Source organism: Carcharodon carcharias, chromosome 22 (assembly GCF_017639515.1).
Source record: "Carcharodon carcharias isolate sCarCar2 chromosome 22, sCarCar2.pri, whole genome shotgun sequence".
Taxonomy (NCBI): domain Eukaryota; kingdom Metazoa; phylum Chordata; class Chondrichthyes; order Lamniformes; family Lamnidae; genus Carcharodon; species Carcharodon carcharias.
This window is the reverse complement of record NC_054488.1, coordinates 24,668,114-24,695,045: the sequence shown is the minus strand read 5'-3', so window position 1 is coordinate 24,695,045 and position 26,932 is coordinate 24,668,114. Positions and strand designations below refer to the sequence as shown.

General features: G+C 55.1%; 1 protein-coding gene across 2 annotated transcripts in view; it reads left to right on the top strand.

Annotated features, from left to right (window-relative positions):
• Positions 1-77: 77 nt before the first annotated feature.
• The window catches only part of LOC121293566 (protein HID1), a 313,025-nt gene continuing 286,170 nt past the window's right edge, over positions 78-26,932 (top strand). For both annotated transcript variants that reach the window (XM_041216610.1, XM_041216611.1), the window contains exon 1: positions 78-222. In XM_041216610.1, the coding sequence (XP_041072544.1) occupies positions 157-222 (66 nt within the window). In that variant the 5' untranslated portion in view covers positions 78-156. The remainder of the gene's footprint in view (positions 223-26,932) is intronic.

Here is a 26,932-nt window from a genome sequence, read left to right as displayed (position 1 = left end):
CCCCCCCCATTCTCTCTCGCCCTCCCCCTCCCCCCATTCTCTCTCTCCCTCCCTCCCCATTCTCTCTCTCTCTGTCCCTCCCAGTTGCTGTGGGCGGGCCGCGCTCTCTCTCTCTCTCCCTCCCGCTCCCGGTGTTAGTCTGACGGAGGCGGAAGGATGGGGAACACCGACTCTAAGCTGCACTTCAGGAAGGCGGTGATCCAGCTCACCACCAAGACCCAGGTAGGCCGGGGGGAGGAGGGGGAGAGCGAAAGGCCCGACACCCGTCACCTGGGGCCGCTTCCATCTGGGAATCCGAGGCCCCGGCCGGCTGGCGTGGGAGCCGCTGGAGGCAGAGAGGGAGGAGGCGGCCCAGGTGCATGGCCATATTACCCCCAAGCCCAACATCTCCCCCTCCCCCCTCTCCCCCTCCCCTCTCTCTCCCCCTCCCCTCTCCCCTCTCCCCCCTCCCCTCTCTCTCCCCTCTCCCCCCTCCCCTCTCTCTCCCCCCTCCCCCCTCCCCCCTCCCCTCTCTCTCCCCCTCTCCCCCCTCCCCTCTCTCTCCCCTCTCCCCCCTCCCCTCTCTCTCCCTCCCCTCTCCCCCCTCCCCTCTCTCTCCCCTCTCCCCCTCCCCTCTCTCCCCCCTCCCCCCTCCCCTCTCTCTCCCCCTCCCCCCTCCCCTCTCTCTCCCCTCTCCCCCCTCCCCTCTCTCTCCCCCTCCCCTCTCTCTCCTCCCCCCTCCCCTCTCTCTCCCCCCTCCCCCCTCCCCTCTCTCTCCCCCCTCCCCCCTCCCCTCACTCTCCCCCTCCCCTCGCTCTCTCCCTCTCTCTCCCCCCTCCCCTCTCTCTCCCCTCTCCCCCCTCCCCTCTCTCTCCCCCCTCCCCCCTCCCCCCTCCCCTCTCTCTCCCCCCTCCCCCCTCCCCTCTCTCTCCCCCCTCCCCCCTCCCCTCTCTCTCCCCCCTCCCCCCTCCCCTCTCTCTCCCCCTCTCCCCCCTCCCCTCTCTCTCCCCTCTCCCCCCTCCCCTCTCTCTCCCCCTCCCCTCTCTCTCCTCCCCCCTCCCCTCTCTCTCCCCCCTCCCCCCTCCCCTCTCTCTCCCCCCTCCCCCCTCCCCTCTCTCTCCCCTCTCCCCCCTCCCCTCTCTCTCCCCCTCCCCCTCTCTCTCCTCCCCCCTCCCCTCTCTCTCCCCCCTCCCCCCTCCCCTCTCTCTCCCCCCTCCCCCCTCCCCTCTCTCTCCCCCTCCCCCCTCCCCTCTCTCTCCCCCTCCCCTCTCTCTCCCCTCTCCCCCCTCCCCTCTCTCTCCCCCTCCCCTCTCTCTCCTCCCCCCTCCCCTCTCTCTCCTCCCCCCTCCCCTCTCTCTCCTCCCCCCTCTCTTCCCTCTCCTCCCCCCTCCCCCCTCTCTCTCCCCCCCTCTCCCCCCTCCTCCCCCTCTCTGTCCCCCCTCCTCCCCTCTCTCTCCCCCCTCCCCCTCCCCTCTCTCTCCCCCCTCCCCCTCCCCTCTCTCTCTCCTCCCCCTCCCCTCTCTCTCCTCCCCCCTCCCCTCTCTCTCCCCCCTCCCCTCTCTCTCCCCCCTCCCCTCTCTCTCCCCCCTCCCCTCTCTCTCCCCCCTCCCCCTCCCCTCTCTCTCCCCCCTCCCCCTCCCCTCTCTCTCCTCCCTCCCCCTCCCCTCTCTCTCCCCCCTCCCCTCTCTCTCCCCCCTCCCCTCTCTCTCCCCCCTCCCCTCTCTCTCCCCCCTCCCCTCTCTCTCCCCCCTCCCCTCTCTCTCCCCCCTCCCCTCTCTCTCCCCCCTCCCCTCTCTCTCCCCCCTCCCCTCTCTCTCCCCCCTCCCCCCTCCCCTCTCTCTCCTCCCTCCCCCCTCCCCTCTCTCTCCCCCCTCCCCTCTCTCTCTCCCCCCTCCCCCCTCCCCTCTCTCTCCTCCCTCCCCTCTCTCTCCTCCCCCCTCCCCTCTCTCTCCCCCCCCCCTCCCCTCTCTCTCCCCTCTCCCCCCTCCCCCCTCTCTCCCCCCTCCCCCCTCTCTCCCCCCTCCCCCCTCCCCTCTCTCTCCCCCTCCCCCTCCCCTCTCTCTCCCCCCTCCGCCCTCCCCTCTCTCTCCCCCTCCCCCCTCCCCTCTCTCTCCCCCCTCCCCTCTCTCTCCCCCCTCCCCCTCCCCTCTCTCTCCCCCCTCCCCCCTCCCCTCTCTCTCCCCCCTCCCCCCTCCCCTCTCTCTCCCCCCTCCCCCCTCCCCTCTCTCTCCCCCCTCCCCCCTCCCCTCTCTCTCCCCCCTCCCCTCTCTCTCCCCCCTCCCCCCTCCCTCTCTCTCCCCCCTCCCCTCTCTCTCCCCCCTCCCCCCTCCCCTCTCTCTCCCCCCTCCCCCCTCCCCTCTCTCTCCCCCCTCCCCTCTCTCTCCCCCCTCCCCCCTCTCTCCCCCCTCCCCCCTCCCCTCTCCCCCCCTCCCCTCTCCCCCCCTCCCCTCTCTCTCCCCCCTCCCCCCTCCCCTCTCCCCTCTCCCCCCCTCCCCTCTCTCTCCCCCCTCCTCTCTCTCTCCCCCCTCCCCCCTCCCCTCTCTCTCCCCCCTCCTCTCTCTCTCCCCCTCCCCCCTCCCCTCTCTCTCCCCCTCCCCCCTCCCCTCTCTCTCCCCCCTCCCCCCTCCCCTCTCCCCTCTCCCCCCCCTCCCCTCTCTCCTCTCTCTCCCCCCCTCCCCTCTCTCCTCTCTCTCCCCCTCTCCCCCCTCCTCTCTCTCTCCCCCCTCCCCCCTCCCCTCTCTCTCCCCTCTCCCCCTCCCCTCTCTCTCCCCCCCTCCCCCTCCTCTCTCCCCCCTCCCCCCTCTCTCCCTCCTCCCCCCTCCCCTCTCTCTCCCCCCTCCCCCTCCCCCCTCCCCCCTCCCGTCTCTCTCCCCCCCCCTCCCCGTCTCTCTCCCCCCCCCCGTCCCGTCTCTCTCCCCCCCACTCCCGGCTCTCTCCCCCCACTCCCGGCTCTCTCCCCCCACTCCCGGCTCTCTCCCCCCACTCCCGGCTCTCTCCCCCCCTCCCCGCTCTCTCCCCCCACTCCCGGCTCTCTCCCCCCACTCCCCGCTCTCCTCCCCCTCTCCCCCCCTCCCTCTCTCTCCCCCCCTCCCCTCTCTCTCCTCCCCCCTCCCCTCTCTCTCCCCCCCTCCCCTCTCTCTCCCCCCCTCCCCTCTCTCTCCCCCCTCCCCTCTCTCCCCCCTCCCCCCTCCCTCTCTCTCCCCTCTCCCCCCTCCCCTCTCTCTCCCCCCTCCCCTCTCTCTCCCCCCTCCCCTCTCTCTCCCCTCTCCCCCCTCCCCTCTCTCTCCCCCCCTCCCCCCCTCCCCTCTCTCTCCCCCCTCCCCCCCCTCCCCTCTCTCTCCCCCCTCCCCTCTCTCTCCCCCCTCCCCTCTCTCTCCCCCCTCCCCTTTCTCTCCCTCCCCCCTCCCCTTTCTCTCCCTCCCCCCTCCCCTTTCTCTCCCCCTCCCCTCTCTCTCCTCCCCTCTCTCTCCCTCCCCTCACTCTCCCCTCCCCCCTCCCCTCTCTCTCCTCCCCCCTCCCCTCCCTCCTCCCCCTCCCCCCTCTCTCTCCCTCCCTCCCCCCTCCCCTCTCTCTCCCTCCCTCCCCCTCCCCTCTCTCTCCCCTCCCCCTCCCCTCTCTCTCCCCCCCTCCCCTCTCTCTCCTCCCCTCCCCTTCTCCCTCCCCCCCTCCGCTCTCTCTCCCTCCCCTCTCTCTCCCCCTCCCCTCTCTCTCCCCCTCCCTCTCTCTCCCTCCCCCCTCCCCTCCCCTCTCCTCTCCCTCCTCCCCCTCCCCTCTCTCTCCCTCCCCCCTCCCTCTCTCTCTCTCCTCCCTCCCCCTCCCTCTCTCCTCTCCCCCCTCCCCTCCCCTCTCTCCCCTCCTCCTCCCCCCTCCCCCTCTCTCTCCCTCTCTCCCCCTCCCTCCTCCCCTCTCTCCCCCTCCCTCTCCCTCCCCCTCTCTCCCTCCTCTCTCCTCTCCCCCCTCCCTCTCTCCCTCCTCCCCTCTCCCTCCCCCTCCCTCTCTCTCCCTCCCCTCCTCTCCTCCCCTCCTCCTCCCCTCTCTCTCCCTCCCCCCTCCCCTCCTCTCTCTCCCCCCCCTCCCTCCTCTCTCTCTCCCCTCCTCCTCCCTCCCCTTCTCTCTCCCCTCCCCCTCCCCTCTCTCTCCCCCTCCGCTCTCCCCTCTCTCTCCCCCCTCCCCCCCCTCCGCTCTCTCGCCCCCCCTCCCCCCTCCCTCTCTCTCCGCCTCTCTCCCCCCTCCCTCTCTCTCCTCCCTCCCCCCTCCCCTCCCCTCTCTCTCCCCCCTCCCCCTCTCTCCTCCTCCCCCTCCCCTCTCTCTCCCCCTCTCTCCCCTCCCCCTCCCCTCTCTCTCTCCCCCTCCCCCTCCCCTCTCTCTCCCCCTCCCCCCTCCCCTCTCTCTCCTCCCCCCTCCCCTCTCTCCCCCCCTCCCCCCTCCCTCTCTCCCCCCTCCCCCCTCCCCTCTCTCTCCCCCCTCCCCCTCTCCCCTCTCTCTCCCCCTCCCCCCTCCCCTCTCTCTCCCCCCCTCCCCCCTCCCCTCTCTCTCCCCCTCCCCCCTCCCCTCTCTCTCCCCCCTCCCCCCTCCCCTCTCTCTCCCCCCTCCCCCCTCCCTCTCTCTCCCCCCTCCCCCTCCCTCTCCCCCCTCCCCCCTCCCCTCTCTCTCCCCCCTCCCCCCTCCCCTCTCTCTCCCCCCTCCCCCCTCCCCTCTCTCTCCCCCCTCCCCTCCCCCTCGCTCTCCCTCCCCTCCCCCTCCCCCTCTCTCTCTCCCCCCCTCCCCCCTCCCCTCTCTCTCCCCCTCCCCCCTCCCCTCTCTCTCTCCCCCCTCCCCTCTCTCTCCCCCCCCCTCCCCCCTCCCTCTCTCTCCCCCCTCCCCCTCCTCTCTCTCCCCCCTCCCCTCTCTCTCCCTCCCTCTCCCCCTCCCCTCTCTCTCCCCCCCCTCCCCCTCTCTCTCCCCCCCTCTCCCCCCTCACCCTCTCCCCCCTCCTCTCCCCCCTCCCCTCTCTCTCCCTCCCCTCCCCCTCTCCTCTCCCCCCCTCCCCTCTCTCTCCCCCTCCCCTCTCTCTCCCCCCTCCCCTCTCTCCTCCCCCCTCCCCCCTCCCCTCTCCTCCCCCCTCCTCCTCTCTCTCCCCCCTCCCCCCTCCCTCTCTCTCCTCCCCCCTCCCCCCTCCCCTCTCTCTCCCCCCCTCCCCCCTCCCCCCCTCTCTCTCCCCCCTCCCCCCTCTCTCCCCCCCTCCCCCCTCTCTCCCCCCTCCCCCCTCCCCTCTCTTCCCTCCCCCCCCCTCCCCTCTCTCTCCCCCCCCTCCCTCCCCCCTCTCTCCCCCTCCCCCTCCCCTCTCTCTCCCCCCCTCCCCCCTCCCTCTCTCTCCCCCCTCCCCCCCCCTCTCTCTCCTCCCCCTCCCCCCTCCCTCTCCCCCCCTCCCCTCTCTCTCCCCCCTCCCCCCTCCCCTCTCTCTCCCCCCTCCCCTCCCCCCTCCCCTCTCTCTCCCCCCTCCCCCCTCCCCTCTCTCTCCCCCCTCCCCCCTCCCCTCTCTCCCCCCCTCCCCCCTCCCCTCTCTCTCCCCCCTCCCCCCTCCCTCTCTCCCCCTCCCCCCTCCCCTCTCTCTCCCCCCTCCCCCCTCCCCTCCTCTCTCCCCCCCTCCCCCCTCCCCTCTCTCTCCCCCCTCCCCCTCTCTCCCCCCTCCCCCCTCTCTCCCCCTCCCCCCTCTCTCCCCTCATCCCCCCCTCCCCTCTACCCCCCCTCCACCACCTCCGCAACTCCCTTCTCTCTCACCCCCTCCCCCCTCGCCCTCTCCCCTCTCCCCCGCCCTCCCCTCATTCTCACCCCCCTCGCCCCTCTTCTCCCCCTCCTCTCTCTCTCCCCCCTCCCCCCTCCCTCTCTCTCCCCCCTCCCTCTCCTCGCTCCCCGCCTCCCCCCTCCCCTCTCTCTCCCTCTCTCTCCACCCCTCCCCCCTCCCTCTCTCTCCCCCCTCCCCCCTACCCCTCTCCCCTCTTCCCCCCTCCCCTCTCTCCTCTCTCTCCCCTCTCCCCCCCTCCTCTCTCTCTCACCCCCCTCCCCCCTCCCCTCTCTCTCTCCCCTCTCCCCCCCTCCCCTCTCTCTCCCCCCCTCCCCTCTCTCTCCCCCCTCCCCTCTCTCTCCCCCCTCCCTCTCCCTCCCCCTCCCCTCTCCCCCCCTCCCCTCTCCCCCCTCCCCTCTCCCCCCTCCCCTCTCTCTCCCCCTCCCCCCTCTCTCCCTCCTCCCCCCCTCTCTCCCTCCTCCCCCCTCCCCTCTCTCTCCCCCCCCTCCCCCCTCCCCTCTCTCTTTCCCCCCCCCCCCCCCCCTCCCCCTCCCTCTCTCTCTCCCCCCCCCCTCCCGTCTCTCTCCCCCCCCCCCTCCCGTCTCTCTTCCCCCCCCCTCCCGTCTCTCCCCCCTCCCCCCTCCCGTCTCTCTCCCCCCACCCTCCCTCTCTCTCCCCCCCTCCCGTCTCTCTCTCCCCCCCCTCCCTCTCTCTCCCCCCCTCCCCCTCTCTCCCCCCCTCCCCTCTCTCTCCCCCCCCTCCCCTCTCTCTCTCTCCCCCCCTCCCCTCTCTCTCACCCCCCCTCCCCTCTCTCTCCCCCCCTCCCCTCTCTCTCCCCCCCTCCCCCCTCCCCCCTCCCGTCTCTCTCCCCCCTCCCCTCTCTCTCCCCCTCCCTCTCCTCCCCCTCCCTCTCTCTCCCCCCTCCTCTCTCTCCCCCCCTCCCTCTCTCTCCCCCCTCCCCTCTCTCTCCCCCCTCCCCCCTCCCCTCTCTCTCCCGCTCTCCTCTCTCTCCCCCCTCCCCCCGCTCTCCTCTCTCTCCCCCCTCCCCCCTCTCTCCTCTCTCTCCCCCCTCCCCCCGCTCTCCTCTCTCTCCCCCCTCCCCCCGCTCTCCTCTCTCTCCCCCCTCCCCCCGCTCTCCTCTCTCTCCCCCCCCTCCCCCCCCTCCCCCCTCTCTCCCTCCTCCCCTCTCTCTCTCCCCTCTCCCCTCTCTCTCTCCCCCCTCCCCTCTCTCTCCCTCCCCCTCCCCCTCTCTCTCCCTCCCCTCTCTCTCCCTCCCCTCTCTCTCCCTCCCCCCTCCCCTCTCTCTCCCTCCCTCCCCCCTCCCCTCTCTCTCCCTCCCTCCCCCCCTCCCCTCTCTCTCCCTCCCTCCCCCCTCCCCTCTCTCTCTCCCTCCCTCCCCCCTCCCCTCTCTCTCCCCCTCCCCCCTCCCCTCTCTCCCCCCCACCCCCCTCCCCTCTCTCCCCCCCTCCCCCCTCCCCTCTCTCCCCCACCCTCCCCTCTCTCTCCCTCCCTCCCCTCTCTCTCCCTCCCCTCTCTCTCCCTCCCCCTCCTCTCTCTCCCTCCCCCTCCTCTCTCTCCCTCCCCCTCCCCTCTCTCCCCCTCCCCTCTCTCCCCCTCCCCTCTCTCTCCCCTCCTCTCTCTCCCCCCCTCCCCTCCTCTCTCTCTCCCCCCCCTCCCCTCTCTCTCCCCCTCCCCCTCCCCTCTCTCTCCCCCCTCCCCTCTCTCTCCTCCCTCCCCCCCTCTCTCATCCTCCCTCCCCTCTCTCTCCTCCCTCCCCTCTCTCTCCTCCCCCCTCCCCTCTCTCTCCCACCCACTCCCCTCTCTCTCCCCCCCCCTCCCCTCTCTCTCCCACCCACTCCCCTCTCTCTCCCCCCTCCCCACTCCCCTCTCTCTCCCCCCTCCCCCCTCCCCTCTCTCTCCCCCCTCCCCCCTCCCCCCTCTCTCACCCCCTCCCCCCTCTCCCCCCCCTCCCCCCTCTCTCTCTCCCCCCTCCCCTCTCTCCCTCCCACCCTCCCCTCTCTCTCTCCCGCCCTCCCCTCTCTCTCTCTCCCCCAATCCCCTCTCTCTCTCCCCCCTCCCCTCACTCTCTCCCCCCTCCCCTCACTTTCTCCCCTCTCCCCTCTCTCTCTCCCCCCTCCCTTCCCCCCTCTCTCTCCCCCCTCCCCTCCCCTCTCTCTCTCCCCCTCCCCTCCCCTCTCTCTCCCCCCTCCCCCTCCCTCTCTCTCCCCCCTCCCCCCCTCTCCCCCCTCCCCCCCTCCCCCTCCCCCCTCCCCTCTCCCCCCCTCCCTCTCCCCCCCTCCCCTCTCTCTCCCCCCTCCCCCCTCCCCTCTCCCCTCTCCCCCCCTCCCCTCTCTCTCTCCCCCTCCTCTCTCTCTCCCCCCCTCCCCCTCCCCTCTCTCTCCCCCCTCCCCCCTCCCCTCTCCTCCCCCCTCCCCCCCCTCCCCTCTCCCCCCCTCCCCCCTCCCCTCTCTCCCCCCCTCCCTCTCTCCTCTCTCTCCCCTCTCCCCCCCCTCTCTCCTCTCTCTCCCCTCCCCCCTCCCTCTCTCTCCCCTCTCCCCCCTCCCCTCTCTCTCCCTCTCCCCCTCCCCTCTCCTCTCCCCCTCCCCTCTCTCTCCCCCCTCCCCTCTCCCTCCCCCCTCCCCTCTCCCTCCCCCCTCCCCTCTCCCCCCTCCTCTCCTCTCCCCCCTCCCCCCTCTCTCCCTCCTGCCCCCCTCTCTCCCCTCCTCCCCCCTCCCCTCTCTCTCCCCCCTCCCCCCTCCCCTCTCTCTTCCCCCCTCCCCCCTCCCGTCTCTCTCCCCCCCCCTCCCGTCTCTCTCCCCCCCCCTCCCGTCTCTCTCCCCCCCCCCTCCCGTCTCTCTCCCCTCCCCCCCCCTCCCGTCTCTCTCCCCCCCCCTCCCGTCTCTCTCCCCCCCCCTCCCGTCTCTCTCCCCCCCCCTCCCGTCTCTCTCCCCCCCCCTCCCGTCTCTCTCCCCCCCCCCTCCCGTCTCTCTCCCCCCCCCCTCGCCCGTCTCTCTCCCCCCCCCCTCCCGTCTCTCTCCCCCCCCCCTCCCGTCTCTCTCCCCCCCCCCTCCCGTCTCTCTCCCCCCCCCTCCCCGTCTCTCTCCCCCCCCCTCCCGTCTCTCTCCCCCCCCCCTCCCGTCTCTCTCTCCCCCCCCTCCCGTCTCTCTCCCCCCCCCTCCCCGTCTCTCTCCCCCCCCTCCCGTCTCTCTCCCCCCCCCCGTCTCTCTCCCCCCCCTCCCCTCTCTCTCCCCCCTCCCCTATCTCTCCCCCCTCCCTCTCTCTCCCCCCTCCCCTCTCTCTCTCCCCCCTCCCCTCTCTCTCCCCCCCTCCCCTCTCTCTCCCCCCCTCCCCTCTCTCTCCCCCCCTCCCCTCTCTCTCCCCCCCTCCCCTCTCTCTCCCTCTCCCCCTCCCCTCTCTCTCCCTCCCCTCCCCTCTCTCCCCCTCCCCCTCCCTCTCTCTCCCCTCTCCCCCTCCCCTCTCTCTCCCCCCTCCCCTCTCTCTCCCCCCTCCCCCCCCTCCCCTCTCTCTCCCCCCTCCCCCCCCTCCCTCTCTCTCCCCCCTCCCCCCCCTCCCCTCTCTCTCCCCCCTCCCCCCCTCCCCTCTCTCTCCCCCCTCCCCTCTCTCTCCCCCCTCCCCTCTCTCTCCCTCCCCCCTCCCCTCTCTCTCCCTCCCCCTCCCTCCCCTCTCTATCCCCCACCCTACAGTCTCTCTCCCTCCCACTCCCTCACCTCTCTCTCCCTCCCCTCTCTCTCCCTCCCCGTCCCTCCCCTCTCTCTCCCTCCCCCTCCCTCCCCTCTCTCTCCCTCCCTCCCTCTCCCCTCCCCTCTCTCCTCCCTCCCTCCCCCCTCCCCTCTCTCTCCCTCCCTCCCCCCTCCCCTCTCTCTCCCCCTCCCCCCTCCCCTCTCTCTCCCCCTCCCCCCTCCCCTCTCTCCCCCTCCCTCCTCCCCTCTCTCCCCCTCCCTCCTCCCCTCTCTCCCCCTCCCTCCCCCCTCCCCTCTCTCTCCCCCTCCCTCCCCTCTCTCTCCCTCCCCCCTCTCTCCCTCCCCCACCTCTCTCTCCCTATTCCCCTTTCCTCTCTCTCCCTATTCCCCCCTCCTCTCTCTCCCTATTCCCCCCTCCTCTCTCTCCCCCTCCCCTCTCTCCCCCTCCCCTCTCTCCCCTCCTCTCTCTCCCATCCTCTCTCTCCCATCCCCTCTCTCTCCCCTCCTCTCTCTCCCATCCTCCCCTCCTCTCTCTCCCCCCCTCCCCTCCTCTCTCTCTCCCCCCCTCCCCTCCTCTCTCTCCCCCCCTCCCCTCCTCTCTCTCCCCCCCTCCCCTCCTCTCTCTCCCCCCCCTCCCCCTCCTCTCTCTCCCCCCCTCCCCGTTCCTCTCTCTCCCCCCCTCCCCTTCCCTCTCTCTCCCCCCCTCCCCTTCCCTCTCTCTCCCCCCCTCCCCTTCCCTCTCTCTCCCCCCCTCCCCTCCTCTCTCTCCCCCCCTCCCCTCCTCTACTCCCCCCTCTTCCTCTACTCCCCCCTCATTCCCCCCTCATTTCTCCTCCTCGCCCACCTATGCACCCCCCTCTCCCGCCTATGCACCCCCCTCTCCCGCCTATGCACCCCCCCTTCGCCTGCCTATGCACCCCCCTTCGCCTGCCTATGCACCCCCCTTCGCCTGCCTATGCACCCCCCTTCGCCTGCCTATGCACCCCCCTCGCCTGCCTATGCACCCCCCTCGCCTGCCTATGCACCCCCCTCGCCTGCCTATGCACCCCCCCATGCCCACCTATGCACCCCCTTCCTCTCTCTCTCCCCCCCCACTCCCCACTCCCCACCCCCCACCCCCCACCCCCCACTTAAGATTCACTGTTTCCCTCCAGCACCATATCTTGGGTAAGGTCTTTGGACAATTTGGTGACAGTCCTGTTCCCCAGGTATTCAAATAGGGGACTGAATGAGACTCCTTTCGTTTTCCCCCCAAGGCACTCACTTACCACTCAATTGAGGAACATGGATGGCTGCCCCCACTCCCTGTTACCCCAACCTCATGGGAACTGGCATCCCTGCTTTTTATACCCCTTCCCTATTTCTGCTTCAATTCCCCCTTCATTGTTTTGGTAGAGTGTGTCAAAGTGAACAGAGCAAGTGTTAGCCTTGGTAATGGGGCTATTATCATCTCTGAGTCAGAAACCTCTGAGGTTTGTGTTTTAATTCTGAAATATCAGCTCCCAGAATTGAGTCTAGCAGTCCACTGCAGTACTGAGGGAGTGCTGCACTGTCAGTGGATACATCTTGCAGTTGAGATGTTAAACTGAGGCCCAGTCTGCCCCCTCAGGTGGAGATAAGAGATCCCATGACACAATTCAAAGACAAGCAGGGAAGTTATTCCCCATGTCTTTAACAAGACTTAACCTTGAACAAACATCACAAGGTTATTAACATCAGGTTATTGTCACATTGCTGTTTGAATCTTGCTGTGCAAATTGGCTGCTGCGTTTTCAACAATATATCATTGGGTAAACTTCAAAAGCATGACATTGGCTGTCAGGTGTCTTAGGACGTGTGCTTTCTTCTAACGTTAGCCTGCTTTTCTCTCTCTCTCATTTTGAGCTTGTGTTTTACAATCCGTGTTCAGATTGGTGGTATTGCAGGTTCCTTTTGAACCCCATCAAATCCCCAGTTTAGTGATAATGCAGCAGCTGTTGGAGGATGCTGTGTACCTATGAAGCGTAGGCCAATGCCAGTTTTATAATCCTTTCAGATGTGTTGTGCAGTCTGTTTGCTGCTACAATGTAAACTGTGTCGATATGCATACACACTGTGTAAATAATTGGTATTGAACAAGGTTGTAACTGGGGTAACACTTTAAGTCATGGCTGCAGGAAATTTTCACACTGTGGCCACTTGAATTGTGAAAAGCATTCAACAGCACAGTATAGATCCTGATCCACCAAACTTGGGTCATGACTGGAGCGAGCTTTCTGTGTTACAGAGCACTGGAGTACAGCTGGATACAGGTCTGCTACTGTATAACACTTGGGTACAGTACTAGGCTGTATAACATGGGTATAGTACTAGTGGTTACAGGTCTGTCACTATAACATTGGGGTACAGCACTGGTGGCTGCAGGTCTGTCACTGCAACACTGGGATATGATACTTGTGTGTACAGTACTGGTGAATCCAGGTCTGTGTGACACTGGGGTACAGTACTGGTGGGTACAGCTCTGTCACTGTTTAACTCTGGGAACGGTACTGGTGGGTACAGGGCTGTCCCTGTATAATACAGGTACAGTACAGGTCTGTCATTGTGTAATTATGGGGTATGGTACTGGTGGGTATGGTAGTTGTGGGTTCTGGTCTGATTATACACTGGGGTATGAGGCATTACCAGAAAGGTAATGGCAATAGGTACCTTGAGGTAAAATCTTGGATTTGGGTTCCAGTAACAGAGAAGTGGAGGCGGTGATAGATACAGATAGTTCTAAGGAAATGAAAGTAAACTGTCTTGGTTATGGACTGGGTTTGTGGTCAAATGCTAATCTTGGGGTTAGATAAGGGATGTCAAAGTTGCAAACGATTTGATTCAGCCTCAGACAATGACACAAGTGAGGGTAAAGATTGGCTGGATTGGGAATGAAATTTCTGGCAGGAACCAAAGACACTGTCTTGGTTCTTCTGAATATTTGCTTGGAAGAAATATCTGCTCATCCGGTACTGATGTTGGACAAGCAGTGTGGCAAATCAGAAGCAGTGGATAGGTTGAGAGAGTTGGTGAGGTAGAACTAACTGGGTGTCATAGCATACACGTGCAATCTGACATGTTTTTGGAAAATGTTGAAGGGCAGCATGTAGATGAGATGGCCAAAGATAAATCCTTGGCAAACACCAGAGGAAACCATGCGGGAGCAGGAAGAGAAGCCATTGCAAGTGATATTCTGGTTACGATTAGATAGGTAAGAATGGAACTAGGTGAGAGCAGTCACACCCAGCTAGATGGCAGTGGAGAAGCCTTGGAGGAGGATGGTGTGGTCAACCATGTCAAAGGCTGCAGACTAGTCAAGAAGGACAAGGGGGGATCATTGACCTTTGTCACAGTTGCATTTGTGACTTTGAGAGCTGCTTCGATACCATGGCAGGGGTCCTGATTGGAAGGATTCAAAGATAGAGTTATGGGAGAGATGGACACGGAATTTTGAGGTGACAGCACGTTGAAGGACTTGAGATGGGGCAGTTTTCAAGGATGGTGGGGTTAAGGGTGGGTTTTTTGATAAGGGTTGATAATAGAAGAGAAAGAGGCAATACTTGAGGAGACAGAGAGCTATTAATAATTTCAGCTAACATGGGGACTGGAATGAAAGTTGGCTGGTCAGCAGTTTAGTGGGAATAGGTTTGATGGAGCAGAAGGTGGGTCTCGTGGACACAATGACCTTGGAGAGGGCATGACGGGAGTTAGGAGAGAAATTAGAGAAAGGCACAAGTTCAGGGCTAGGGCAGGGGGAGCATAGGAGGAAGATTGGGCCGTGAGCCAGTGCAAGGGGTAACTGATTGGATGATCCCAATCTTAGTGACAGAGAAGGCCATAAATTCCTCATTGGTGTTGGAGGTGAGGGTGAAGGGACAGGCAGGTAAGTGGAATTTACAAAGACAGTTTGCTGTAGAGACAAGGAGTGGGATTTTGTTTTGCTGTAAAACAATGAAGGCATCAAACTGAAATGTTCCTTGATTAGTAATGCTCAGCACAGAGATTGCTAATGTGATCTCTGTTGTTTTCTTTGGTTCACGACACTGCTACAGCCTAGAAACCAATGTCAGTCTCTACAGATGAGAAGGAGCCTTTAGCGTAAAATATTTTAAAAAAATTATTATATAATTAAAGAGATAGGAACCTGAATGAATTTTTCTTTTCTGGGTGAAGCGCTTTGGGATGTTTTATTAGATTAAATGCACTTTATAAATACATGTTGTTGTTGAATCACTTGTTTCTTTGAACATTGTGGAGAGAGTATGTTTCCAATGCCCCTCCCTTGACTGGGAGTAACCTGAATGTGGTAATTTAACTCCAGAGGTTTTACTGAAATGAACAGGCCCCACCAGCCTCTCATTCACCTGATTAAACCAAATGGGTAATAAAGGATATTTGTATAATTAGTTAAACTATTGAGATTATGTATTCATTAACAAACCCTAGTGAGGAGACAAGATTAGAGAGGGAAAGAAAGTAAGCAAGGTGAATTGGGAGTTAATTATTGTCACCTCAAATAAAGCTGCTCTTAATTTAACCCCTTCTATTCCATGCCAGAATTAAAAGCAGGGAGCTAAAGCTCAAGACATAAATGTTTAACTTCTATCACAACTACTTTATCCCTCAACAACTGTTAACTCAACTGGGCTCAGACAAAGGTCATGGACCTGAAACATTAACTTTTCATAGCACATACAAGACAGGAACAGGCCATTTGGCTCAATCAGTTTATACTGGTGTTAATGCTGCTCTTGAGCCTCCTCTCAGCTTTTGCCAACTAAATCTACCATTGTATCCATCTATTCCCTTCTCGCTCAAATGCTCGTCCTACCAAATGTACCAATATCACTCACCTCAACCACACTGTGTTGGAGCGAGTTCAACATTCTCACCAGTTTCTGGCTAAAGAACTCTCTCCTGCATTTCCTATTGGGTTTTTTGGTGATTGTCTTCTATTGATGACCTCTAGTTATGCTCTTCCCCGCAGAGGTAATATTTGTTCTCTAATTGACGTTTGCTCTCTATTAACTCTAGCAGACTTCTGTCTTGTGAGATGATGGTTTGCGCCACAGTGGTCAATCCGGTGTTAAGCATCATCTGGTATGGCTCAGGAGACCCACTCCCCTCCCTGACTTGACGACAATCAGGAAACCCTCTAACATGATGACAGTCTCTGGTGCATTTGCTGAAGAAGTTGATAGTGGGCTGCGAAGGTGCATTATCTGCTCCTTGCTCTCTCTTGATTTCCTGAATGTTTCCAGCATTTTCTACTTTGAGAACCATTGAATCCTGCTCATATTTGGGGAGGCATTTTAACACTTTTAGACAGGTTCGGGAAGAAGCTTAGCTCAGGTTATAAAAATCCAGTATATCATCAGTGGAAGGGAAGATCTAGAATTGGTGGCATTTAGGGGCTGGGAAATTATTTAGAATTCAGCCCAACAGCTCCATGCATCAGCCTCTTCCCAGCTCAATTGCACCTAAACTCATCGGCATAACATTCTGAATTAGGGTGGAAGATTTCAACTCTTGAGATTGTAGGAAGGGAATGTGTGTGGGATATTTGGAGATTGAGGAACAAGAGGGGATTATTCCCAGGAGCAATGACCACAATCGATTGGATAATTTTGAGAGACGGGAAAGGTTGTGACTGAAACAGTTCAGAGGGGAGATCTGAGAGAGTGATGGACCAGCAATTGACAAACATTTCCTTCTACCCTGTGTTAACAGTTTTTAGAAGAAATATTTTTGTCTGAGGTTTTGTCTTTCATGTGGTTCCTTTATCCTGTGGTATAGAGTTTAAATTTCACTTTCACAAATCATAGCAATAGAACCATTGACCTATACAACCCGATAAACACATTTGGCCTATTGTACCTATTCCAGCTCTTTGTTAGAGTAATCCCACTGTCTCCACATAACCCTGTATCAATCCCACTGTCTCCGCATAACCCTGTATCAATCCCACTGTCTCCGCATAACCCTGTGTCAATCCCACTGTCTCCGCATAACCCTGTGTCAATCCCACTGTCTCCGCATAACCCTGTGTCAATCTCACTGTGTCCTCATAACTCTGTGTCAATCCCACTGTGTCCTCATAACCCTGTGTCAATCCCACTGTCTCCGCATAACCCTGTGTCAATCCCACTGTCTCCGCATAACCCTGTGTCAATCCCACTGTCTCCGCATAACCCTGTGTCAAAGCCACTGTCTGTGCATAACCCTGTGTCAAAGCCATTGTCTGTGCATAACCCTGTGTCAAAGCCACTGTCTCCGCATAACCCTGTGTCAATCCCACTGTCTGCGCATAACCCTGTGTCAATCCCACTGTCTGCGCATAACCCTGTGTCAAAGCCACTGTCTCCGCATAACCCTGTGTCAAAGCCACTGTCTCCGCATAACCCTGTGTCAAAGCCACTGTCTCCGCATAACCCTGTGTCAAAGCCACTGTCTCCGCATAACCCTGTGTCAAAGCCACTGTCTCCGCATAACCCTGTGTCAAAGCCACTGTCTCCGCATAACCCTGTGTCAAAGCCACTGTCTCCGCATAACCCTGTGTCAAAGCCACTGTCTCCGCATAACCCTGTGTCAAAGCCACTGTCTCCGCATAACCCTGTGTCAAAGCCACTGTCTCCGCATAACCCTGTGTCAAAGCCACTGTCTCCGCATAACCCTGTGTCAAAGCCACTGTCTCCGCATAACCCTGTGTCAAAGCCACTGTCTCCGCATAACCCTGTGTTAAACCCACTGCCCCACTCTATCCCCATAGCTCTGTATCAATCCCAAACTAATCTCGTTGCCCTACACTCTCCCCAAACCATTGCATCAATCCCAAAATAATCTCAATTGCTATAATTTTGATCTTGGAATAGAAGTATCTCCGGCAAGGCTTGCTCATTCATTCCTAGTTACCTTGAAAGATGGTGGCGAGCTTTTCCTTGAACTGCTGTAGTCAGGTGTTAGGTTGGGAATTTTGGTACATTAACCTAGCAATGATAATGAAGTGAGATCAATATCTGTGGAAGTCAGGATGCTGTGTGATTTGGAGGTGATTGTGTTCAAGTCATTGCTGCCATTATCCATATTAGAGTGGGGGAGGGGGTGAGGGCAGGTATTGGGGTGGTTGGGAGGGTGGAGGTGGTTGACATGCAGTGATGTGCTGCTGTAGTAACTTTGGTGAGAAGCTGTGCTGCATCCTGTAGGTAGTGCACAATGCAACTACAATCTACCTTCATCACTAGTACATGATGAGCCTGGTATAAAGGGTGCCAATTAAAGTTTTGTCCTGGATATTGTTGAGCTGCTGGAACATTGTTGCAGCTGCATCCATTCAGACAAGTGGAGAATATTCCACTACATGGCTTCTAGGCTGTGCATAGGATTTGAGGGGTCAGGAGCTGAGCTACGTGTCACACATTACCCAGTTTCAGCCCTTGCTCTTCTAGCCAGAGTTTGAATGTAACTGGGCCATCTTAGCTTCTCAATGAAGGCGGACCCCTGGAAGTTAATGGTGGGAGTCTTCGTGATGGTGGTTCCCTTTAAGATTAGTGGGAGATTGTTGTGATTTCCCTCATTCAGGATGATCACTAAGAACATAAGAAATAAGAGCAGGAGCTCTGCCATTTAGTAAGACCATTGCTTATCTTCTGTCTCGACTGACCTTGTGTCTCAACTCCATTTTCCCACCTGCTCCCCATTTCCTTTGATTCCCCGAGACCCCAAAAATCTGTCTTTCTCAGCCTTGAATATACTAAATGATGGAGCATCCACCATTGTCTGGGGCAGAGAATTCCAAGGATTCTGAGGGAAGAAATTCCTCCTCCTCGCTGTCCTAGATGATCAACCCTTTATCCTGAGACTGTTCCCCCATGTCCTAGATTCCCCAGCTACAGGAAACAACCACTTAGTGTCCACCCTTCAAGCCCCTTCAGAATCTTATATGCTTTAATGCTAGTTATGTGCTATGGTTGTTACCTGCCACTTGTCAGCCCAAGTCTGAATGTTATCCAGCTTCTGTTGTAAACTGCAATGCACTGCTTTATCATCAGAGGAATTTTTTTTACCCAGTGAGTGGTTAACGATCAGAACTCTCTGCCTACCATGGTGGTTGAAGTGGAGAATGTTAATGAGCACAAAAGGAGGTTAGATGATAACTTAAGGGAAATAAATTTATTGGGCTACGGGGTAATGAGACTGTCTACAGAGAGCCAGCATGGACACGATGGGCTAAATGGCCTCCTTTGATGACTATGATTTATGAGTGGAACTGAACACTGAGCAATCATCATTGAACTGCCCCTATCCTGACCTTATGATGGAGGAAAGGTCAGTGATAAAGCAGCTGACGCTTGTTAAAGTAGGAACAATTCTCTGAGGAGTTTTAGCAGTTCAATGCTAAGGAAAGGAAAACCAGCCAGGGTCAAGGTTGCCAACCCTCCCAGAATGGCCAGGAGACTCCCAGAATCGCCTCCAATCCCCTGACAGCTATTAAAAGCAGTCTGGGAGATTTTAAAATGATAGGATTACCATTATTTGATTGACTCCCGTCCCAGCAGTCACGAGTCCATTTCACTGAATGGCATTTCGGAGGCAGGCTAGGCACAGCACTCCACACAGGTGCAGCCTGCACGATGACATGGCACATTATGTCGTGGCCTCGCACTTGCACTGAGCTCGTGGAAGTTGCTGTTTGCTACCCTGTCTGCTTTTTTTCCTGCCGGCGCTGAGTTGAGTTCGGTGTGAGCTTGCAGGGGAATCAGTGAGACCATGGCCCCAGGGATGCGGTGCATGAGTCTGTTAATGTAACCACCAGGAGTGAGCAGGCCAGGGTTGCTGCCGGCTGGATAGCAGAACCCGCGGTGGCTGTTTGTCAGCGTAGTGCCTGGTGTCTAGCGTCCAGAGCTTTGGATGTTGCCCTCCCTGAATGGGCTCACCCGCTTGTGCCATGCTGCTGGGATTCTGTGACATCACTTCTGCTGATATCTGTCAGACTTGCTGAGTTTTTCCAGCTATTTTTGCTTTTGTTTCAGATTTCCAGCATCCGCAGTATTTTGCTTTTATCTCCTGGAATGTGCCCAGCTGAGATGGCAACCCTAGCCAGGGTTCCTGCTACTGACCTGTCCAGTGATTACTGTGAGAAGGGCTGTGTGGGGCTCAGCTATGATACCTCCCCAGGTCAAATAGTTGTATGACACATGATCAGAAATTCTACGAATGCCATTAACTCATGTGCTAAATTATGACTGATTGGAGAATCTAGACTTCACAGTGCGAGGCCCAGCTGTGTGGAATAAGTAACCATGTCTCCTCCTGGAATGTGCTCCAGTGAGAGTCAGTGCCTTCAGCAGCAGGGGCAAGAAAAGGGAGGCAATCTGCAACAGGCAGGACTGCCACTGTCACTCTGTATATCAGAATCAGTTCCTGCTGTACTCTGAAATTGTATCAATGTGCTGCGCAACGCACAGTAGAATCAAATTCTCTCTGCTGTGTCCCAGCTGTTGTTTGGACTGATTGTGCAGTTCTGTGTCACAGACACTTAAGCAGAGAGCTTGGTGCTCTATATTTAATATCTATCTTGCTTCCATGACGCAAGGGAATATTGTATTGTCTTGCCTCATGCTAGTACACATAAAAGGGCATGACTCACCCTAGGGCTTTCAAATTACAAATGGAAGCATAATCTTCCTCACTTGTCTGATCCATTATTCCACTGATGCTCTGTCCTGAGGTTTCATTTGTGTTAAGTTCCTGTGTACTGGGTGAATGCAGTTTCTCAGTGTACTGGGGCTGTCCCCCAGTGTGGGCCCAGGTCTGCACTTTGGAACAATTGGTCATTATTCACTAAATGGCCTGACTCGAAAGAGTTACTTACAGGGTATCGCAGCTGAGCCTAATCCTGTCATCAATCCACATCCACAAGACCAGAGACAGAGAGATCAGGAGTGTGTTGTTCTCCTCTTCCCCCCGCCCCAAACACTGAAACCAATGACAGTACTTCTGTTGTCAAGTGACTAATTGAGTAGGGTTGTACAATGTGATGCATTGATTTATATTTTGAATTCACCCCTTGTGTGCCAGCTGATTGGAAGCTGCTGGCTGTGCAAGTATAGCAGAGGAGGGAAGGTCAGCAGTGAGAAAGCTGTGTTTCTGTCCAATACGGCCAACCTAAGAACTCAGCCACTCCACAGTCAGAGCACAAGAGGAGCTCACTTCGATAGCAGTCACCACCTTATGAGTTGGTGTTTCATGCTTTCTTAAGATGTACTGTCTGGATTACCCGCTACCCCTGTGTTCAATGATCTATACTGGTTCCTAATCCGACAACACCTCAGTTTTAAATTTCTCATGCACGTGTTCAAAACCCTCATGACCTCATCCCTCCTTATCTCTTTAATCTTGTCAAGCTGTGCAACCCCTGAGATCTCGGTGCTCCTCTAATTTTGGCCTCTTGAGTATCAGCAATGTTAATCACTCCACCATTGAGGGTGCCCTTCCTAAATTTTTCCATCTCTGTTTCCTTAAAAGATATTCTTTAAAACCTTCCTCTTTGACCAAACGTGGTCACCTGCTGTAATATTTCCTCATGTGGCTCTGTCAATTTTAACTGATTACACTTTATGAAGCACCTTGGGATATTTTACTATATTAAAGGCATTATGTAATATAACATGTTATTTTAAGCAAGAAGCATGAAATTACTGATTTAATCTCTGAGCACACTAGATATCAACCTTTTCATAGAATGGCTACATCACAGAAGGAGGCCAGTTGGTCTGCTGTATTTTTGATGGCTCTCTGCAAGAGCAATTCGCCTAGTCCTATTTGCCTGCTTTTCCCCCGTAGCCCTGCAATTTTTAAAACCTTTTGATAATTATCCACTTCTCTGTTGAAGGCTTTGATTGAATCTGCTTCCATCACACTCAGGCCGTGCATTCCAGATCCTAGCCACTCGCTGCCATAAAAAAATTTCCTAATTTTCCATTGCTTCTTTTGCCAATGGCCTTAAATCAGTGCCCTCTGTTTCTCGACCCTTCTGCCAATGGGAACAGTTTCTCTGCCATCCTGTCCAGACTTCTCTTTTGAACACCTCTATTAAGCCTCCTCTCAATCTTCTCTTCTCCAGCCCCGGCTTTTCCAATTTATCCATGTGATCTTCATCCCTGGAACTGTTCTTGTGAATCATTTCTGCACCCTCCCTTAGTGTGGTGCTCAGAATTGGACACAGTACTCCAACTGAGGCCAAAACAGCGTTTTATACAGGTTTACCTTAACATCATTTGTGGTTTTAAAATCGCATAGGCAGAAAGAGATGAGCCTGTCTTTCGAATGAGATATTAAACTGTGGAGTCACCTGCCCTCTTAGGTGAACATAAAAGATCCCATGATACTATTTTGAAGAAGAGTAGGGTTCTGCTGGGTATCCTGGCCAATACTTATCCCTCAAACAACATTGTTAAAGTAGATTACCTGGTAATTATTGTTGTATCTTGTCTGCCATCTTTCCTACATTACAGCTGTGACTATACTTCAGAAATACTTAATGGCCGTAAGGAAATTTAGGACATCCTGCGATTATGAAAGGTGCTATAGAAAAGAGGGAATTTTATATCAGTTAGCTTAACAAGTCTTTCTTTCATCATTCAGTAGCATCTTAAATCAAATGTTTCAGAGGGGCATGGGTTCTGCCTGGTTTTACAACACAGTTAAGGCTGTGAATTTTTCATTCGTACTGATACTGCCCCTGCCGCGACAGGGCCATAAAATTCTGCCCCAAGTGTTCTGTAATCTGTGGTGTTACAGATTCAGGAAGGTGAACACTGAAACCGAACCCCTCCTCCCCTTAATGTCACTGCAATGTCGTGTTGGGTGTCAGCACTTAAAACCCCACCCTATCCCATACTATTACTGAAATACTGTGTTGGGTGTTTGTACTAAGAAGCTTCTCAGTATTACTGATAGGATGACCTAAAATTTTCCTGGGAAGATAATGGGAGTTCACAATATATGCTGTTATTAAAGTGTAAATTGGCCAATAAGTACAGGGGATGAAGGGATACAGTGTGAGTTGTCAATATTTACAGTAGAGTAAGAGAGCAAGCATGTCAGACATATAAGGAAACTATAATTGAATTGGGGACAAGAACTCACTAAAATGAACATAAGCAAGATAACAATAAGAGGAAAATAATGGCAATAAAGAGGGACAAATCCCTCGGACCAGAAGAATTCCATCCCAGGGTTTCCTCTTAGGAAGTGGGTGAGAACATTGCATATGTCCTAACTATAATCTTCCAGAATTCTGTTGATTCAGGAACTGTTTCTTTAGATTGGAAAATTAGACATGTCACTCCACAATTTACAAAGTTGAGAGGGAAACCAGGGAATTTTAAAACATTTAGCTTAACAACTCTTGTCACGAAATTACTAGAGTCTGTAATTAAAGATACTGTGAATGGACAGCCTTAAATTTCCAGCGATCAGAGAGAGCCAGCATGGATTTGTAAAGGAAAAACAGAATTACCTGGAAAAACTCAGCAGGTCTGGCAGCATCAGACCTGCTGAGTTTTTCCAGGTAATTCTGTTTTTGTTTTGGATTTCCAGCATCCGCAGTTTTTTTGTTTTTATCTATGGATTTGTAAAGGGTAGATTGTGCTGGACAAATCTGATTGAATCTTTTGAAAAGGTGACTGAAGTCCAAAGAGCCATAGGGACTCGAAACGTTAACTCTGTTTTTCTCTCCACAGATGCTGCCAGACCTACTGAGTTTTTCCAGCATTTTCTGTTTTTTATTTTGACTAAAGTAGCAGACAGGGAATATCTATAGATGTTTTTTAACATGTATTTCCAAATGGCATGTAGTAAAATCCCTTATAAGAGACTATTAGCTAGAGTTGAAGCTCGTGGGATTGAAGACAAATTATTGATCTGGTTAGGACATGGGCTGAGTGAAAGGAGACAAAGAGTAAGACAGGTTCTCCAGTTGGCAGGATGTAACTAGTGGAGGTGTGCAGGGATCTATTTCGAGACCTCAACTATTCATTATATTTATTAACAGCTAAGATAATGTGATAGAAAGCCACATTAAACAAATTTGCTGATGATGCAAAGATAGGCAGCGTTGTAAGCAGCGTAGATACAGTTAGGAATGCGTAAATTGTAACAAAGAGTTAGGAAGAAATTTAAGGGAATGGGCAGAACTATGGAAAAAGAATTTCAATGTGAGCGTATGTGAGGTAATCTACTTCAGTTCTAAAAGGGGTACAACAGAGTCCTTCCTAAGCAGTTTAAAGCTAGAAAAAGTGATTTTGGAGTCCAGGTGCACTGATCATTAAGATGCGATGAACAGGTACAGAGAATAATCAAAAAAGCTAATAAAGTATCTAGAGGAAAAGAATATGGAGAAGTTGAAATCATGCTTCATTTATACTAAGCCTCAGATAGCTACATTTGGAGTACGGTGAGCAGTTCTGGGCACCATATCACAGTATCTTTACAGTACAGAAGAAGCCCATTTGGCCCATCGATTCTGCTGGCTTTCTGAAAGAACATTCCACCTAGTCCCATTCCCCTGCCTTATCCCCGTAACCCTTGCACATTCTCACTTTTCAGGTAGCAATCCAATTCCCTTTTGAATACCTTGATTGAACCTACCTCCACCACCCTTTCCGGAAGTTTGTTCCAGACTCCAACCACCCTCTGGGTGAAAAGTTATTTCCTCACATCACATTTACTCCTTTTTCCAATTATTTTGAACCTGTGCCCTTTAGTTCTTGATGTTCTCTTGAGTTTCTCACTATTTACCCTGTCCATACCCCTTAGGACCTTGAATACCTCTATCAAGCCTTCTTTCAGCCTTTTCTCCAAGGAAAACAGTACCAGCCTCTCCTATCTATCCTCATAACTTTGGTTCTTCTTTCTGGGAGACATTCTTGTGAATCTCTGTACTCTTTCCAATGCTTTCACATCCTTGCTCAAGTATGGCGCCCAGAACTGGACATGGTACTGCAGATGAGGCCTAACTAGTGTCTTATACAAGTTCAACATGACCCTCCTTACTCTTGTACTCAATGTCCCTATTAATAAAGCCTAAGATACCAAATGCTTTATTAACTGGTCTCTCAACATGCCCTGCCATCTTCAATGACTTATGTATGTATACATTGAGGTCCCTCTGCCTCCTTTAGAGGCTGTCCCTTTATTTTATACTGCCTCACCATATTTTTCCTGCTAAAATGAATCACCTCACACTTCTCTGCATTGAACTTCATCTGCCACTTGTCTGCCCAACCACCAGCATGTCTATGTCCTTTTGAAGTTCAAGACTAACCCCATCACACTTGACAACATTTCCAATCTTTGTATCATCTGCAAATTTTGAAATCATGTCTTGCACATCACTGTCTAGGTCATCAACACATATCAAAAAGAGCAAGGCCCCAACAGTGACCCCTAAGGAACTTCACTACAAACCTTCCTCCAGTCTGAAAACAACCATTCATCACTACTCTCTGTTTCCTGTCACTCAGCCAATTTCTTATCCAAGTGCTTACTTTCCCTTTTATTCCAGAAACTAGAATTTTGCTCACAAGTCTGTTGTGTGGCACTGTATTAAATGCCTTTTGAAAATACATATTCACCACATCAATAGTGTTTTCTTTATCAACATTCTCTGTTACCTCCTCAAAAAACTCCAGCAAGTTAGTTAAACATGATTTGTCCTTGATGAATCCATGCTGGCTTTCCTTAATTATCCTGCACTTGTCTAGGTGATTATTGATTTTATCCTGTACTATAGTTTCCAGAAGTTTCCCTGCCACTGAGGTCACACTGACTGGCCTGTAGTTGTCAGCTTTATCCTTGCACCCCTTTTTGAACAAGTGTGTACCATTTGCAGTTCTCCAGTCCTCTGGCATCTTCCCTTGTGTTGAAGGAAGACTGGCAGATCATCAACTAGTGCCTCTGCAAGTTCCACTTTCACTTCCCTCAGTACCCTTGGATGCATCTCATCTGGTCCTGGCACCTTATCTATTTTAAGTAAAGATAGCCTTTCCAATACCTCCTTCCTCTCAATTGTAAGTTCTTCTAGTGTACAAGTTACCTCCTCCCTCACCTCGACCTGGGTAGCAAGTTCTTCCTTTGTAACGACAAATGCAAAGTACTCATTCAACACCTGCGCTATTTCTCCAGCCTCCAATTGCCAGTCTCCTTTTTTTTGTCCCTAATCGGCCCTACCCTTTCTTTTACCACCCTTTTCTTATTTATGTGCTTATAGAAGACCTTGGGATTCCCTTTTATGTTTGATGCTAGCCTCTTTTCATTCTCTCTCCTTGCTTTTCTTATTAGTTTCTTCACTTCCCTCTGGTCCTTCTATATTCATTCTGATTCTCCATTGTGTTTTCTACCTGTCATCTGTCTTACACGCACTTCTTCCTTTTCATCTTTGCCTCTACCTCTTTTGTCATCCAGGGCTCTCTGGATTTATTTGTCCTACCTTTCCCCTTCAAGGGAATATACCTTGACACTGCCTGCAATATTTTTTCTTTAAAGGTGGCCCATTGTTCAGCCACCATCTTTTCTGCCAACATTTGATTCCAACTCACTCAACTCAGATGCTTTCTCATTCCATCGAAGTTGGTTTTCTCCCAATTAATTATTCCTGCTCTGGATTGTTCTCTGTCCTTTTCCATGATTAACCTAAACCTTATGATACAATTGTCATTGTCCTGTAGAGCTCTCCCACTGATATTTGACCCACTTTGGCCAACTCATTTCCCAGCACCAGGTCCAAAAGTGCATATCCTGTCATTGGACTGGAAACATACTGCTGTAGAAAATTATCTTGAACACATTCCAGGAACTTTCGCCCCTCTTGTCCTTTTGTAGTATTCCTATCCCAGTCTATATTTAGATAATTGAAGCCCCCATTACGATTACTCTAAACTCTTGCACCTCTCCATAATTTCTTTGCAAATTTGTTTCTCCACGTTCGTTACCTCTAGCCCGAGAGATTCTGTCCTTGATCCCTCTGGAACATCCTCTCTCTCTTGTACTGTAATGTCATCTTTAAACAATATTGCCACACCCTCCCCTTTCTTCCTTTCCTGTCTCTCCTAACTACCTTGTACTCAGGAATATTTAACGCCCAGTCCTGCCCTTCTTTGAGCTAGATCTCTGTTATAGCAATAATATCATAATTCCATTTGTCAACCTGTTCCTGCAGTTCACCGATCTTATTAATCACACTCAGTGCACTCATATGCACATTCAGCCTGATTTAGGCTTTTTTTACTTTCCCGCTTATCCTGACCCCATTTAATGACTTATTGTTGTCTACTCTAATTCTATCAAACTCTCCAGTAATGCCACTATCAGCACCTCCTTTAGCCCTTACCACAGCCATTAACACCCCCTTTGTCCTTATGTTCATGACATCTTTGTCAATCTCTCCTTAGCCCCCACCTATCGCTGGCCTGCTATCCAGCTTCACCTGCTCCACCCCTCTTAAACAGTATAAATTTCAACACATTTTTACTTCTCTTTAGCTCTGAAGAAGAGTCATGCAAACTCTAAAAGTTAACTCTGTTTTTCTCTCCACAGATGCTGTTATACCTGCTGAGTTTTCCCAGCATTTTCTGTTTTTGTTTCAGATTTCCAGCATCCACAGTATTTTGCTTTTACCTCCAAGCATTCTATCTACCTTGACGCTATTGCCTGATATATCCTCCTTATCAGTTGGTACTTCACAACTTCCCACTGCCAGTTTTTCTCCTCTGCACTCTGAATTTCCCCCTGAGTTCCCATCCCCCTGCCAATCTAGTTTAAACCCTTTTCAACAGCACTAGCAAACCTCCCCGTAAGGACACTAGTCCCAGTCCTGTTAAGGTGTAACCTATTCAACTTTTACAGGTCCTGCCTGCCCCAGAACCGATCCCAAAGCCTCAGAAATCTAAAGCCCTCCCTCCTACTCCATTTCTTCAGCCACATGTTGAACTGTTCAATCTTCCTATCCTTATGTTCACTAACATGTGGCACTGGGGTTACTGCTCTTAAGGTCCTGTCTTTTAATTCCCTTCCTAACTCCCTAAAATTTGCTTTCAGGACCTCATCCCTTTTCCTACCTATGTCATTGGTCCCAGTGTGGACCACGACCTCTGGCTGTTCACCCTCCCCCAGAAGAATGTCCTACAGCTGCTCTGTGACATCCTTGACCCTGACACCAAGGAGGCAACATACCATCCTGGAGCCACGTCTACGGCCGTGGAAATACCTGTCCGCTCCCCGAACTATGAAATCCCTTACCACTATAGCCGTTCCACTCTCCCTCCTCCCATCCTGTGCCACTGAGCCACCTGTGGTGCCATGGGCTTGGCTCTTGCTACTGTCCTCTAAGGAATCATCTCGCTCACAATTATCCAAAATGGAAAAGTGGTTAGACAGCAAGATAGTCTCAGGGGATTCCTGCACTACCTGC